We start from the raw sequence: 14,991 nt of genomic DNA, 5'->3' as shown, positions 1-14,991 counted from the left end.
GATTTGTTTTATAAAAAGTTCTTCATAAATTCTACAAAAATTTAAAAATCTCAAAATTATAAATGAACAATTTTTTTTTAAAGACATTCCAAGTTAAAATGTTGCCCAAATTAATTAAATTGTAAAAAAAAAAACAATAAAATGTTTAGATATTTTGTTGTTATTCAGAAAATATTATTTTTCAGACACTTTAAATAAAAGTTATGAGTCACTACAGTCTACAATTAAGACATTTTGTTATTTTAAATGTAACTATAAATTATAACTTTAAATGTAGATAACTAAATTATTGTAACTATAACTTAATCCAGTAACATGCTAACCCTCTTCTCCCCTTTTTATCCAAGAAAAACGAGTGAGAAGTGTTTACCACAATACTGGCATCCGAACTAGTATTGTTAATTCACTGACTAAAAAAAAAAAATCTAATACATAGGTGGGGCCACCTCTAACCATCCTGAATAGCTGACTTTCGGCCCACAGAACCCTCTTACCCCTAAGGTGTGTTCTAATAAAACTTGTCACTGCAATGCAAAATTATAAATATTTTGAGTATAAAAATTACATTCATTATAGTATATACAAAATAACATTTTTTTTTAAATGGTTTATTTTTCTCATTATTTAATGACAAAATATATTTTTGGTATTCTTGTCGTATGCGGTCTACCTCACGTTTCTGTTTGCCATATGCGGTCTACCGCACACTTGTCTGTCTACCATACATGTTTCTATACATCATATTAGTCAATCAGTGGCGTAACTAAAAAATTTGGGCTTCCCCTCAAAAATAAAAAATGGGCCCCAAAAATATTGTTATACCAAATATAACCCTATAACCAAAGGCCCCAAATTACTATGGGCTCCCATGCGTCATATGCAGTCTATAACATAATCTTTATACGTAATTAAATTATGGTAAAATTATATTATATTTAATTTAATGACACACAATATGTATAAAAAATAATTCAATAAAACAATACACGTCACGATATAATCCTAAATTAGGTTGTTAGGTACAAAAAAAATAGGTATAGAAACATAATTATAAAAACAAATAAAATAATATAATATGTCAATGTATCAAAAAATACTATAATCTATATATAATCTTCATTTCTATTATTTAAATTAGGTACAATATAACTTTACGTCTTTTAAAAAACATTCAAATATATCAACATTGCTGTTTCTTAGACGCCACCATTGTTCCGTTAAATACGAGGGTAGCAATGATGGTGATGTACCAACTACCATGCATTTTTTTTACGTTTCTAAGTTTTAAACCTCCCCATAAACTTTCTATGCGCTGTGTGTGTGCACCATTGATGGGATCGACAAAAAATTGGGAATGGTTTACGGTTTATGTATGTACCCTTTAGTTTCTAATGTCTTATATGCAAGCCATTTATCTGAGTGTATTTCTGTACCAATTTCAATTTCATTTTGAATTATTCCGTGCACTGTGCAGTGTCGGTCTCTCTTTTTTCTACAACAAAATATCTTGCCTCGATAACACCATTTTCGTCTTTTTGGCACGCACATTCCAAACACCCATGGACTAACCTTTCTTAGTGCATCGTATCACGGTTCGTTCTTTTCCCCGTTCTTTGCGAGTATGGTATTTGGTTCGCCAACCACAGTGTATACAAGGATGATTATCGGTTTCAATAAGTCCTTTTTCCTTTAAAAAAGCTATGGTATTTTCCTCTGATTGGATAATTACATTGAAATGTTTGGCTAACATAATGTTTAAAGTGCAGTAAATAAACTGTAGAATAATGGATCACGTAGGTGTTACAGCACAAAATAACTGTATTTTATTATTGATATAGAAATTAATCGTCATGGCCGTTGAAAATGATCTTTAGTAGATAAAAAGTGGTGGTAGACCGCATACGACAAGAATACAATATTTTTTATTTCATATACCAAAGTTAAATATTCTTTTGAGAATTTAAATGTAATATGAAAAAAAACTTATTTACAAATTATCTAAGTATTTAAAGCTTAGCTGAACACAAAGATATTGTATCGGTGTAAACTTAAAACACTTACCTAATATCTTAAAACTCAGTTGAGAATCAATTTTTAAACATTAAAATTTTCAATGAAACTAGAATTATATGCTGACGTTCAAAAAGGTAAAACTTCTAAAATGATAAGGATTAAAGGATAACAATAAAAAATATAGAATTTTTTTCAAACTTATTGAGAGGGATAAGTGTAACTACTAAACAAAATCATGGTATTAATAGATTTTGAAAAATTTCACTTGTAGTTAATATCAAAAAAATAAAAATATATAGATCTAATAAGATTAATTAATCAAATTTTTATTAACATATAACTACAAGAATTTTACTAAGAAAATATTTTAAAACAGTTACATAGACAATTCTAAAAATACATTGATTATTTTTAGTACAAGAATGTAATTTTGAATGACCAAACAATTACATAATACTCTTAGCTTTCCTTTTTTTCTCTCCTTTAACAAACACTTTTCCTCTAAGTGCTTTGAGTCTTCTCATTTCTTCAATAAAGTCTTGATGTTCATCTCTATACAAACCATACTCTCGAAGTTTCTTCATTAATAATCCAGTCTCTATATGCCGAGGATAGTAGTTTATAACATTTTCTTTTTTATATAATGGTTCTTCACTAAACATCTTCACTACCTGAATATTTTTAAAATATTAAAATAATTATATACTAAGAAATGGCTAAAAAAATAAGTTAGGTACCCTCATAGATTTTTCACTAGTTGGCCGTACAACATCACCAAAAATACGATTGCTAAGCATCTTCATCCGATTTGCATAGTTAGTATTAGCATTGACAAGATCACAATACTTGTAAAACCGCATTTTAAATCTAAAAAATATACATTACGTTGAATAAAAAGGTAAAATATGTACTTTTTGGTCCAATTTAATTGGCTACGAATATATATATATATATATATATTGATCAAATTGTGTTTACAACATTAACTTATTAAGATAGTCTACTACTATATAGTTATAATAAGTTAATGGTATTAAACACCGTAGTCTGTAATACTGTATAATAATACCTAACCTACAAAAAACAAAATGTTTACACTAATATGTTATCATCTCAACGTATTCATATTGATAAGATTATAGAGTTGTTAGATCTCTATGGTGTATTCTTTGGTACTTTGGTAGAATTATCAATTAATTAATAATAAATAAAATATAACATTGTAAATATTTTATTATTAATAAAACAAAATTTATAAACATGATTCCAGTATTAAATACCATTTTAGATTCAGTTGTGGATACAGTAAGTTGTAAATAATTTTTTCTTTTTAAAGTATATTATTATTTGTAAGTACAATTGTTCAATGTAAAACACTTCACTTAAAATTAACTTTAAATATTTAGTTTATTGAAATTATATTTTAGATTGCCCCACCAACTCCAGCATTTGAAAATTTTATTTATCACTGGGAAAAATTTATGATTAATTACTTGGAGTGGACAACAGATGGACAATTTTCTCAAACTCGGATAGAAGAAACCAATGTACCTGGCCATCTAGAAATTGTACAACAGGTATTTTGTATGAAAACTATGTTTTGAACTAATTATGGGTATTATTATCTAAGAAGACGGTTAAAAGAATCATTAAATTGCATTATATATTAGAAAGATTAAAATAAAAAAACTATGAGATAAATATAAAGAGATAGAGAAAATGAAATTCTAAATAATGTCAAAACAATATACACATCTGTTATATTATTTTAGATATTATTATGTGAAGACAAGAATGAAGAAACTGCTACTAACTTGTGCATGGAATATGTATTGAAAAACGATCTATTTAATATGTTAGCAGTTATAGCAGAAAAAGAAAAATTAATTGGTATTAGGATATTAGTATTAAAATACATGACAAATCTCATTAGTCAATTAAAAAATCCAGTATTAGCACATCAGTCTTTTTTTGTTACTATTCAAGTAATGTTTTCAAAGAGTATTTCTAATGAATTTACTTATTAATTTTTATTTTTATTTTTAGAGGCTAATTAATTTATGCGACAGTGATTTGTATAATAAACAGCAACAAGATCAGATTCACTTTTTATACATGCTGTGTACACTGTTAAACAACCAACAAAATGTTTCAATTATGTTTTTTTCATATGTAATATAATATACATAAACATTTTTTCTATTTGAAATAAATTTAAAAATACTATTTATTAGGAATCCAATATGTATCATTTAGAAGAAGCAAAGGCACTGACAGAATTAAGTACATTTAATAGATTAAATTTATTGGATTGTGTATTGACATACATCAATACTAAGGTTTGTATAATTTAAAGACTATGTTATTTAAATAATGTTAATTGTTGTTAATATAGATAATTATTCTTAGAATACAGATGTATATTACAAATGTTGTAACTGTATATTGTTGTTGACTAAACTAAATGATGAAAATGTGATAGACTTCATAATTAATAAAACTAAATTATGTTCATTATTAAGCGAACATTTTAGAAATCTGTTTTGTGCATTACCTATTATATTGGATTACAATGGACTAGAAACAATTGAATTAAATTGGAGGTGAGCGGAAATATTTATTAATTTAAAATAATTTCTATTGAAATAAATATAAAAGTATAATTTATGGGTATTGTAAAATGAATTCAACTCAAATGCATCTTAAATATTTAACAGTTAAAATATTTTTTTATAGGGACGATTACAATGCCACTTATTCAAATGATGTCACTAAATTTTTTTGTTGGTTAAATTTTATTATTGAGGTGTGTTTCTTATTCGTAGAAATATTATTAAAGATATTAAGTTCTAATATTACTTAATTTTTAGGTAATTAAAGATGGCCAATTAAAAATATCTTATTCACTGTGTGAATCATTAAGATTATTGTTTTTTAATAAATTATTTGATACTTCAGACCAAATATTGTCTTCTCATGTTTTTTTGTTAAAAAAAATCTACAAAGCAGCAGATCATACACCTTTAAGTTATAGTAGGTTGATATTTATTAATGATTAATGTAATATATCAATAGTTAGTACTTATAACAGATTATGAACTTAAATATTTTATTTGCAGCAATAAATTATTGGTTACGGTCAGAACTTGATAATTCTTATTACAATAAGCAAACACCAATAGACATTTTAATAAAATTGTCTTCCACTACAGATGATATTTTTGTTTTTAATGTTCTCAATTTTTTTATAGTAAATTATTTTTATTAATTATTATTAATATATCATGTATTATTATTGTAATTAATATTATTTTACGTTTTATTAAAGGATGTATTACATAATTCAGATAAAGAAATTTTGGATTTTATAATTTTACGATTTATCAATAATAGAAACTATTATGAAGGTTGTACATCAGGAACATGGAGTGATGAAGAAGATGAAAGAGAAAAAAAAATACTGTCAAATGAAAATAATATTAATACTAGTCGAACTCTTGCACCTTCAAGTATTGATAGAATAATTAACCGGCAAGCTAATTAAATTTAATATTATAATATAAATATAATTATTAATTTGTCTTATATATATTTTTTTTAATGTATAGGTTACTAGCATTGATTCCTCAAAACTTACAATCAGACCAATTACATACATTTAAAGATCATATAACAGATGTGAAGAATATGTACGAGGATATTTTTGATAAATGTACAAAATTTGAATGGCCTACAGAAGCATTAAATTCAGTTAAATTAAATGATTTCAATGAAGGGCCATTTTTAAGAATGATTTTTAAAAAAATCAGCGACATTCCAAATCAAGTTGTTATTTATATTTAATAATTATTAGTTATGTTTTTAAATATATAGTAATCATGTATTTGTTTAAAAATATTTTTTAGAATTCTTCAACCACTTTGCAGTTAAAAATTATTTTAATATTTTTAAGTTCTTTACCTCACCCATATCTACATGAATACTTGCTAAATTCAACATTACCATTAAAACATAATGTACCATCATTATACATGATATTGTACCATGTACTTAAAGAACTGCATAAAAAGATATTAACATTTCCAAATTATAATGAAGAATTGATTCAAGCAAGAAAACGCGTTTTAAATAATTCTTCAATCAAACTATTAAAAGAAAAGTAAAATTGTTATGTATAGTAAATAGAAATTTATAATGTTTATCTTTTTAATTTTACAGACATTTTGAAGTAATAATTTTTAACAATGCAGTCATTTTGGAAGAATTGTGTAAAGAATTGGTAGCTGTACTGTTTGTGAAGTATCATCATTCAAATTTGGCTGAATGAAAATAAAATAATCTCTTTAAATTTATTATACAGTATAATAAATCTATAATTCAACATATACTTAGAATAAACCCTAGTTTTACGGTACCCTTTGTTCTAATTATTTTTATTATTAAAATGTTATTGATGATATATATTAAACTTGCTACATTATCATTTTATACTTCATTTTTTGCTAGTATTGTATAATGATGTAAAAATATATTTGTAATGAAATACATATTTATTTTGTTCACCGATAGTATATATTATGATGTTATATGTTGATCCACGATACTATTGTTATTGTAAATCATGTGTAAGAAAATAAGTCAATAAAATAAAGTTTTTACCATTAGAGGAAAAAACTAACTGAATTTTATGCTATAACTTTCAAAAATATTTAAGTTTAATTATCTTTTCTGCAAAATATGTGCATAAAGTATTTAATCTTGTTTAAATTATCATTGTTTTTATCTTTATTTTGACACATTCAGACTGTTTAAAGCTAATTTTGTACATCACTGATATTTCATATATAATTTTAATAATTAGTTTCTTACCTAACGTATTATGCAATCCAATGCAATTAGATTATTTATTTAAGTTAATATATTTTTAAACATTACAAATTTTAATTTTAAAAATGGATTTTTTTCTCTTATACTTTATTTTTGAGAAATATTCCTTGAGACTTATTATGTTCCCTTTCATTGGTAATGATGATTTAACTAGAGTGAGTACAACATATATATTTTACAATAGTAGACAGTACAAGTAGAAATAAATTATAAAATATTGTCATATTAGTATTTTACAATTGAAATACTGTTAGAGTAATCGAAAGTTGATTGTTGTAATAAAGTTGTTATAGAAACAATATTTATTGTCTTTTGTCTATACTTAATTTATTAGCACAATAAGTACATTTTTTTGAATATTGTAGAAAAAGAAAATATATATTATATAACATAATTTATTATACGATTCTATGTACTATGGTCTATGTTACAAATTTTTAAAAAGGAAACAAAAAATATTTATTTAACTATTTAAGTAATGTACATAAATCAAAGATTATTTCAAGGAGATTAAAAATTCAAACTATGATTTCTTAAGAGGCTGCAGCGATGTATTTGTTAAATCTCTTTAACCCACGCACAACAAAGCAAATTTTACGGTCTCAATGATGACTATAAGACATAAGTCTATAACCATATTAATTTCTCAAATTATAGTGTAATGATTCTTATAAAATTTTAAGTTATGAACATTATTCAGGGCATCTCATAAGTCATAAGCGATTTATTATATTTGAACTTTAAAGTGAGTTGAGTTTCTTAAAATGTATAATTAATTTACAAATTTAAAATATATAAGACGCTTATGAGTTTATGACTTACGAGATGCCCTGGATAATGTTCCTAACTTAAAATTTTATAAGAGGTCTTTTCACACTAATTTTGAGAAATTAATATGGTTGTAGTCATTACCTATTTAGAACGTAAAATTTGCTATGTTGCGAGTGGGTTAAAGAGAGATAACGCTGATATCCTCTTAAATATTATTTCGCTAAAATATATGGTGTTTCTGTTCCTCGTTTTAGTATGTTAAAATTATCCTTATTAGTTATTAAGCAAATTAAAAATTATATTTTTATTGGATTTTCTAAAAATTGAAGAAAACATTAACTGGAGTGTCGCTCCACTGTAGATGCTGTAGGTTTCGAGTAATCAAGTGTAAGTGTCATAACTCATACAATATTACTATAATAATGGATATTGTGTAAAAAAGAACGTCGTACTTACAAACTATATGTATTGTTTTTGTCTATAAACGTGAAATATAGCAAATTTACGTAACAGAACTGTACTGTTTATTTATAGTAAACACATTACAATAGAGCACATTTACACATTTAATTATAAATTATAATCGAATCAAGGCAATGGAGGGGAAGAAATGAATAAACAAAATTATTTACCTACTTAAATATCGATTTGTTTAAATTTACTATTTAGAATAAATGATAAGTTAAAGAAATGTTTTCTGGACCTCATTTTTTTTTCAAATCATCTAGATCTTTTTAGAAACTAATTGCCGACCACGGTTAGGTTAGATATTATAAGTTAATATAAACTGTGCTTGTCGTTCCAGAATAGAATTATTTTTTATTTTAAAAAGAGTTATAATCAGTTAAATAGTTAAATTATTATTTTTTTTTAATTTATCAAACTAGTTTTAAAATAAGAATATGAAAATGGCTTTTATTAAAAGTTTAAGTAAATAATTTAGTAAGAATTCGATACGCAATGTTATACATTATTGTAACAAGTGTATAACAGATTACAGAGACAATACAACAGGTACATCCATGATATTTTCTGAAAATTTGAATTTATTGATAATTATTTAAAAAGAATTATTTGGTTATTTTTAAAGATAGTACAATATATAGCCAAATATATAGGTAATATTATAGGCAAATTATTTATAAATTAGGTAACATGGCTTATTCTATAATCGATGATATTACCACACTATTACAGTATTACCTATATTATATTATTATCTATTAATAATGTATTTTTCTATCAATACGTAATCAATGAAGCTTAATTGTTGAAAAAATTATTGCAATATTGTATCGTAAAATATTATTTTTATTAAGTTATAAGGCAACACGAATCACGAATGCATCTTTGAAGGATGTAAATAGGAATATGGTATAAATAGTTGAAATTAGTCTAAATATTTTGAAAAAATATTAATAATAACATAAATATATTATAAGGCTGACACACCATCCTTCCTTAAAATGTTTTTTTCAGTCAATTTGAACGAATTTCAAAGTGTATAATAATATGAATAAAAGCGCTATAAATTATGATTCAATTAGTTAGTTTTCTATTACTCACTACTAACATCAGCAACAATTCAAAGTTTCGAGTCCTGCAGCTAGATAATAAAATATAATAGATAGATACTGTATAATATTCAATTTATTAGTTATATTTTGACATACTTCAATAACTGGAAAAGTTAATAATAATTTAAAATAAATATTATATTTATAGGGGTTTTTGAATAATATAATTATTGACTAACATCTTAGTCGGCGTCCCCGTAGTTATAATTTAATATTTATTATTTTTACAACTAATTTTCTGTTATAATAAAAGTGTATAAATTAAATTGGTTCGTTAAAAAAAGTCCCATGTTATATGAGAGTTAGATAAAGTTAGACGATAATCAACATTTTCATCCCCTTTTATTAAAAATCTAATCCTAGATTTAAAAACTATTATTAATCTTTTCAAATTTTCAATCCATTCTTTATTTTTAAATGTTTTAAGATATACAAAATATAACAAATATTAATGCAATATAATGCATGGAATTACAAAGTAAATGTAATATTATTTTATAATAGTCGGTTTAATATTAACAATACAATAGGTTTATCTATAAACAGTATTATTTTCTGTCAAATTATATAGGAATAGGAACACGTTACACACGTGAAACGCTTACTCCAAATAGTATAACAATAACACGATAGTGTGAGTATAAGAGCAAAATTAATTATTATAATATGAAATGCCGTCTTTCTACTTCCCACGAAAAAAAAAATTAAATATATTTATTGTGCAACAACAAATCACAGAAATAGTCATTAGCTGTAGTGGATCGAGGGACGTTCGTTCACCTTAGTCACTTGCAAATCACATCACACGTACACAATACAGTAATACACATAATATGTACAGGCGCGCGCAACATTATTCCTTCTTCAGGTCTACCTAGTGTATGTGTGTGTGTTTACAATACAAGACATGTAACGACAGGTTCACGACAAGACCTTGGTTCCATGACTCATCCTCTTTTAACTTGGTCCAGTGGTCCAGAGCAACCCGCCACCTGACAGTACCACGACATTCATTATTGAGCCGCGGCTGTGTAACGTTAAAAAACGTACTACTTTTAGAAACTACCTCAAACTCATAGATTTATAATTTGGACACCAAGTGTCTATACTCTATACATTGAATTCATACGGTTGAGACATACCAATTTACATTCGTCTATCACCCAGATACTGCACATATATGGTAAGGAAAATTAATATCTAAACCCGAGAAAATATAATTTATAAAATTTGATTTGAATACGTAGTTGAAAACACATTTAATTAGAAAACTATTGTCTAGACTAATTAAGTGTAAATAATAATTTCCTAATAAAAACGTATACCTTATTCGTAATAAGTCAATTCATTATTTACGACAATACAATTAAAAGCGATTGAAGTTATAATTTAATAATGTATCATATTTTTTTGCTTTAAAGATCATACGGATATTAATAGAAATAAATTTAAACATGGCACAAATTTCAACTGGATTGATAAGTTCATTTATAGTTTTCATACTGGTAAGTGACAATTTTTTACAGATATAATATTATATTAATATGTATTGTTTACTATATAAACCTTAAATATTTTATTGTTTTAACACAAAAGGTTTATTTCGTCATATTTCTGATCGTATTATTAAAATATTTTCTAGTTATTTATTATATTAACCTATTGAACGGAGGATGTTAGGTAATTCGTAAATGAAGTATGGAAGTACAATATGGTACAGGGTAAAAATAAGGTACATTTAAACTGTTCTATTTAAAATATTATACCTATATTTAAATATTTTTCTACTTAATTAGTTTAATGTGAACTTTATTCTTTTGAAAGCATAAGAACATTTTAATTAATAATAAATTAATTCATGGTCTGAATAAAATAAGAAAGTTATTATTGTGCTTGTACAATGATGAAATTTTTTTCGAAAATATTAAAAAGCATGGCAGGAATAAAGAAACCGGAGAGAATTGAACACATGTAAAATTTCTATGAACGACTTTTGAGATTCTATATTTATCTCAATTCCCGAAATTGAATTGCAAATGTTTGAATGTTTTTGTAAAATAGTAACGCTTATAGAATGGAAATCTCCAATCAAAATAGGTACCTATTTCCAATTGTATTTAATACAGTACCGTCATAATAGTCATAATATTATAAGCATAAAGGGCATTAACCCTTAATCGTATTTTTTTTTTATCTTTATAAATTTATATTTAAGCATATTGTATTTAATAATAATTATATATGTTTTAAGTGTTTATAAATGTATAAATCAGGGATCAATGTTATTATCTCCATAAAGTATCATGTTTTGATAATTAATTATCTTATTTTAAAATCGCAGTTATTAAGTTAAGATAACCAATTTAATTTGTCACATTTAAACATTTTAACAATTTTTTGATAGTTGCATAATATTTGAAATTGATACCTAACCATATACGCCTATACATAAACAAATTGTAATTACATCGGTATAATATAATCAAATAAAAATAATGGAAGTAACTAGTAAGTGTTTAAGTAATGTTACAATTTTTCAACAAACACTTAAATATTTTTGAGAAAATTAATAAGAATTATTTTTAGATTTATTATTTTAAATTTGAAGGATAAAAATTTCAAATTTCAAGATAGTTATTAGATTATACTTAAAATACTTAGAAAATAGTACATTTATTAATAATATGAACATTTAATTATACCAAAAAAAGATCTTTTTAAGTAGGTAGTAGTGATAATTTAATACACTATTGTCCACTTATAATACAACTTAAATTTATCTAATTTATAGTAACCTGAGTTTAAAAACATTTTAAAATTCAATAACATTAGGGCTTAATGTTTAATTTTAAATATAATCTAAAATTCTATTGTTTGTTTAGTTAATAAAACTAACTAAAACAACATTAATATTTAAAGTATTATTAAATTTGAAAGAGTAGATATTTCTATTTAATAATTAAGTTATAAAATATAATAATCAATGTGTTTATTTATATTTACAGATAATGCAAGAAAATGATTCTCGAACAATACCAGAAGATGCTCTTAATACAAATACTGATTTTGAATGCCGTACAGATATTGACTGTTATGAAACAAATAGTTATTGTGATATTAGTTTAAATTTATGCTCACAATGCATGAACTGTAGCATATATTTTAGAACGACTAAAAAATATATTAAGTGTCCAAAAGATATATCAGATTGTAGTTCGTGTTTTGATGGGTAAATACTAAATAATATATGCAAATTTCAATTTTTAGCTAATAAAATAAAATTCTTGTTATAAATTAATTATTTTTTCAACATTTTTATAGCTATACTGAAGAAATATTTTTTGGAGGAGAAATTCATGATTTATGCATTCCAATAAATCCTAATATTTTATTACCTACACCAGGTATTTTTGTTGTTTATTTTTTTTAATAATTATTAGATATAGCTGTTAAAATATTTAAATATATTTATGTTTTCAGAAAAAATTAGTTCAAATTCATATTGGCAAGATATAGGAATTTTTTTTTTAATAATAAATATATTTTTAATTTTTTTAGTATGGACTTATTTTTATAAAAGTAAGCATAACTGTTTTTATATTCGTAAAAATATAACAATTATAAAATAGTTTATTATTATTTATTATGCAGGAGTTAGGAATATAAATTCAAATGACATGTCTAATTCTATACAAGATAACATTGAGAATCTACCACCACCCTACGAAAGTTGTATGAAATTGAATAACTATGTTACAGGTATAAATCATTTATAATCAATAAGACTCCACACCTGTACATGATGTCCCCATCTTATGAACATACAACATGATTAATTTTATGATCATAATTAATTGTACGTAACAAAAGTAGAACTATTGTGAAAATAAAATTTGGTTTTTTTGTATGTTTGTTAGTTGAAAGTAAAATATGTGAATGTTCTCTTAAATTAATTTATAAATAAAAATATTATATGCTATAGATGATGTTCAAGAATTTCATTTGTTTACCGGTGAACAGCCTCCAAGAAATGAATGGAGACACCAGAATGCAGTACCATTTCGTGTACCTGATGATTCTTTAGAGTAAGTGTAACACAATACTATACATTGTTATTTTAAGTATTGTTTAATTATTAGTAATAAAAATGTCATTTATTAGAAATATAAATTGCATGGATGAAAGTGGAACTCATGAAGAAGTTGACGGAGCTTCTGTTACGAGGGGTAATTAAAAAAACATGAATTAACTTTAATAATTTAGGTACCTGTATTAATAATTTATTTTAGAAATTGAAGATCCAGAATTACATGATGAGGAAACAATGCCAAGTGTCTGGTCCCCCCCACCACCACCATTACCTTCAATATCAGCAATGTAAGTTGATAAAAATACATGGAATGTTCATACTGACAAAAATTGAAATTTTATTTTACTTACAAAAATATATTTGTTACTATAGAATGCATTTAGAGAATAATAATGACGTACAAACTTGTCAACCTCCATTAAAACGGATAAGACTTGTTCAACAATTTTCTGATGAAAAAAGTTATCAAGATGAAGATAATGCATCAGACAAGTCTCAAGATGAATAATTATAAGTTAACTATTAAATGTAAAAATGAGATTAAATCTGAAAATTAGTTTATAAGAGTATGTATTTTTAAATTGTAAAAATAAATTAAAGTTTCTCATTGTTTAACTATTATTTTTAAATATAAGTATTTAATAGTTCTTTACTTAGTACTTAAAACTTTTTTTACTTGATAATATATAATTTTGAAATTGTAAATTATTACCAATTTTTGCAAGTAAGACTTGATACTATTTGAAAAGTCTGATTAAATGATTTTAAGATAAGTTTGTACAAAACTATAAGAAAAATTATTTTGTGTAAATTGATGTATTATGTATGTATTCATTGAATGTCAAAGAATTTATATTTTCATAAACTTATAAAAAAAAATCTATAATAAGAAATAAGGGTGGTTCTTATTATTTGCTTATAATTAATATTATCTGTTCATGATTCATACTTTACCCTTTACTCAAAATATAAAAATACTTAATAATGTGATTCTAACAGCAATTACCTACCTATTCTTCGTTTTGTAGCAGTTCCTCGTTGTTTAACAATTCATTGACTTCTTGTCTAGCTTTAACTCTTTGGTCAACTGGTACGAATAGAATTTCGTAAGATCTTAACATAAATACTCCAGTAGATATCACCGTTAATCCAACGGCAATGCTCACAACACTTTTGTGCACTTTATTCAATATTCCATTCAGAAATCTTGACATACTATTAATTAAAAAATAAAGTTAACGTCAACTAATATAATTAATTATATAAATAAAAAAAAATGTAGCTGTGTTCTAGTGAGTAATTACTAGTTTTGTATTAACAGTTCAAGACAATTAACTTAAGACAATATATAAATATTGATATTTAAATAAATTATAAAACACATGAGCGTGAAGGGCCGAGGATGGATAGTGGTCATTGGTCAATCGCGTTTACTATTTAAAAAAATGGTATATAAGATAAGACACATATTTTTATATCATGCTATAACGTTGATCCAAATTAAAAAAGGTTATTCCACACTCCCACTGTGGTTATTTTATGGTTAAAGGTATATATACTTTTATAAATGTTTTCACCATATTGTGAAACGAAAAGTTGATGTTGTAAACAAAAGATAATATATTATTTTTGGTATGATGTTAGTAACAACAA

General features: G+C 24.4%; 3 protein-coding genes across 6 annotated transcripts; 2 read left to right on the top strand and 1 right to left on the bottom strand.

Moving 5' to 3' along the window:
- Positions 1-2,318: 2,318 nt before the first annotated feature.
- LOC132921025 (small ribosomal subunit protein mS33) lies at positions 2,319-14,856 on the bottom strand. 2 transcript variants are annotated; one of them, XM_060983831.1, is made up of 3 exons: positions 14,345-14,856; positions 2,751-2,880; positions 2,319-2,684 (listed from the first exon to the last, which is right to left on the bottom strand). In XM_060983831.1, exons 2-3 carry the CDS (start codon positions 2,871-2,873, stop codon positions 2,460-2,462), a joined length of 348 nt encoding a protein of 115 aa, XP_060839814.1. In that variant the 5' UTR covers positions 2,874-2,880; positions 14,345-14,856; the 3' UTR covers positions 2,319-2,459. The 2 variants fall into 2 exon arrangements, with proteins under 2 accessions (XP_060839814.1, XP_060839813.1); XM_060983830.1 differs by having other exon boundaries at positions 14,349-14,851.
- Positions 3,157-7,201, top strand: LOC132921020 (FHF complex subunit HOOK interacting protein 2A-like). 2 transcript variants are annotated; one of them, XM_060983820.1, is made up of 13 exons: positions 3,157-3,318; positions 3,441-3,590; positions 3,786-3,998; positions 4,060-4,185; positions 4,248-4,352; positions 4,423-4,616; positions 4,750-4,819; positions 4,884-5,046; positions 5,133-5,263; positions 5,342-5,544; positions 5,622-5,838; positions 5,919-6,172; positions 6,232-7,201. In XM_060983820.1, exons 1-13 carry the CDS (start codon positions 3,274-3,276, stop codon positions 6,338-6,340), a joined length of 1,980 nt encoding a protein of 659 aa, XP_060839803.1. In that variant the 5' UTR covers positions 3,157-3,273; the 3' UTR covers positions 6,341-7,201. The 2 variants fall into 2 exon arrangements, with proteins under 2 accessions (XP_060839803.1, XP_060839804.1); XM_060983821.1 differs by having other exon boundaries at positions 3,283-3,362.
- On the top strand, positions 10,030-14,043 carry LOC132921022 (uncharacterized). 2 transcript variants are annotated; one of them, XM_060983824.1, is made up of 10 exons: positions 10,030-10,431; positions 10,670-10,753; positions 12,254-12,477; positions 12,570-12,652; positions 12,729-12,827; positions 12,900-13,007; positions 13,231-13,333; positions 13,410-13,474; positions 13,538-13,625; positions 13,711-14,043. In XM_060983824.1, the coding sequence occupies exons 1-10, from the start codon at positions 10,429-10,431 to the stop codon at positions 13,844-13,846; spliced, it is 993 nt and encodes a 330-aa protein (XP_060839807.1). In that variant the 5' UTR covers positions 10,030-10,428; the 3' UTR covers positions 13,847-14,043. The 2 variants fall into 2 exon arrangements, with proteins under 2 accessions (XP_060839807.1, XP_060839808.1); XM_060983825.1 differs by lacking the exons at positions 10,030-10,431; positions 10,670-10,753 and adding an exon at positions 11,618-11,756.
- Positions 14,857-14,991: the final 135 nt, after the last annotated feature.

Source organism: Rhopalosiphum padi, chromosome 2 (genome assembly GCF_020882245.1).
Source record: "Rhopalosiphum padi isolate XX-2018 chromosome 2, ASM2088224v1, whole genome shotgun sequence".
NCBI lineage: Eukaryota > Metazoa > Arthropoda > Insecta > Hemiptera > Aphididae > Rhopalosiphum > Rhopalosiphum padi.
Note: the sequence above shows the minus strand (reverse complement) of the source record. Positions and strands in the feature narration are given on the sequence as shown.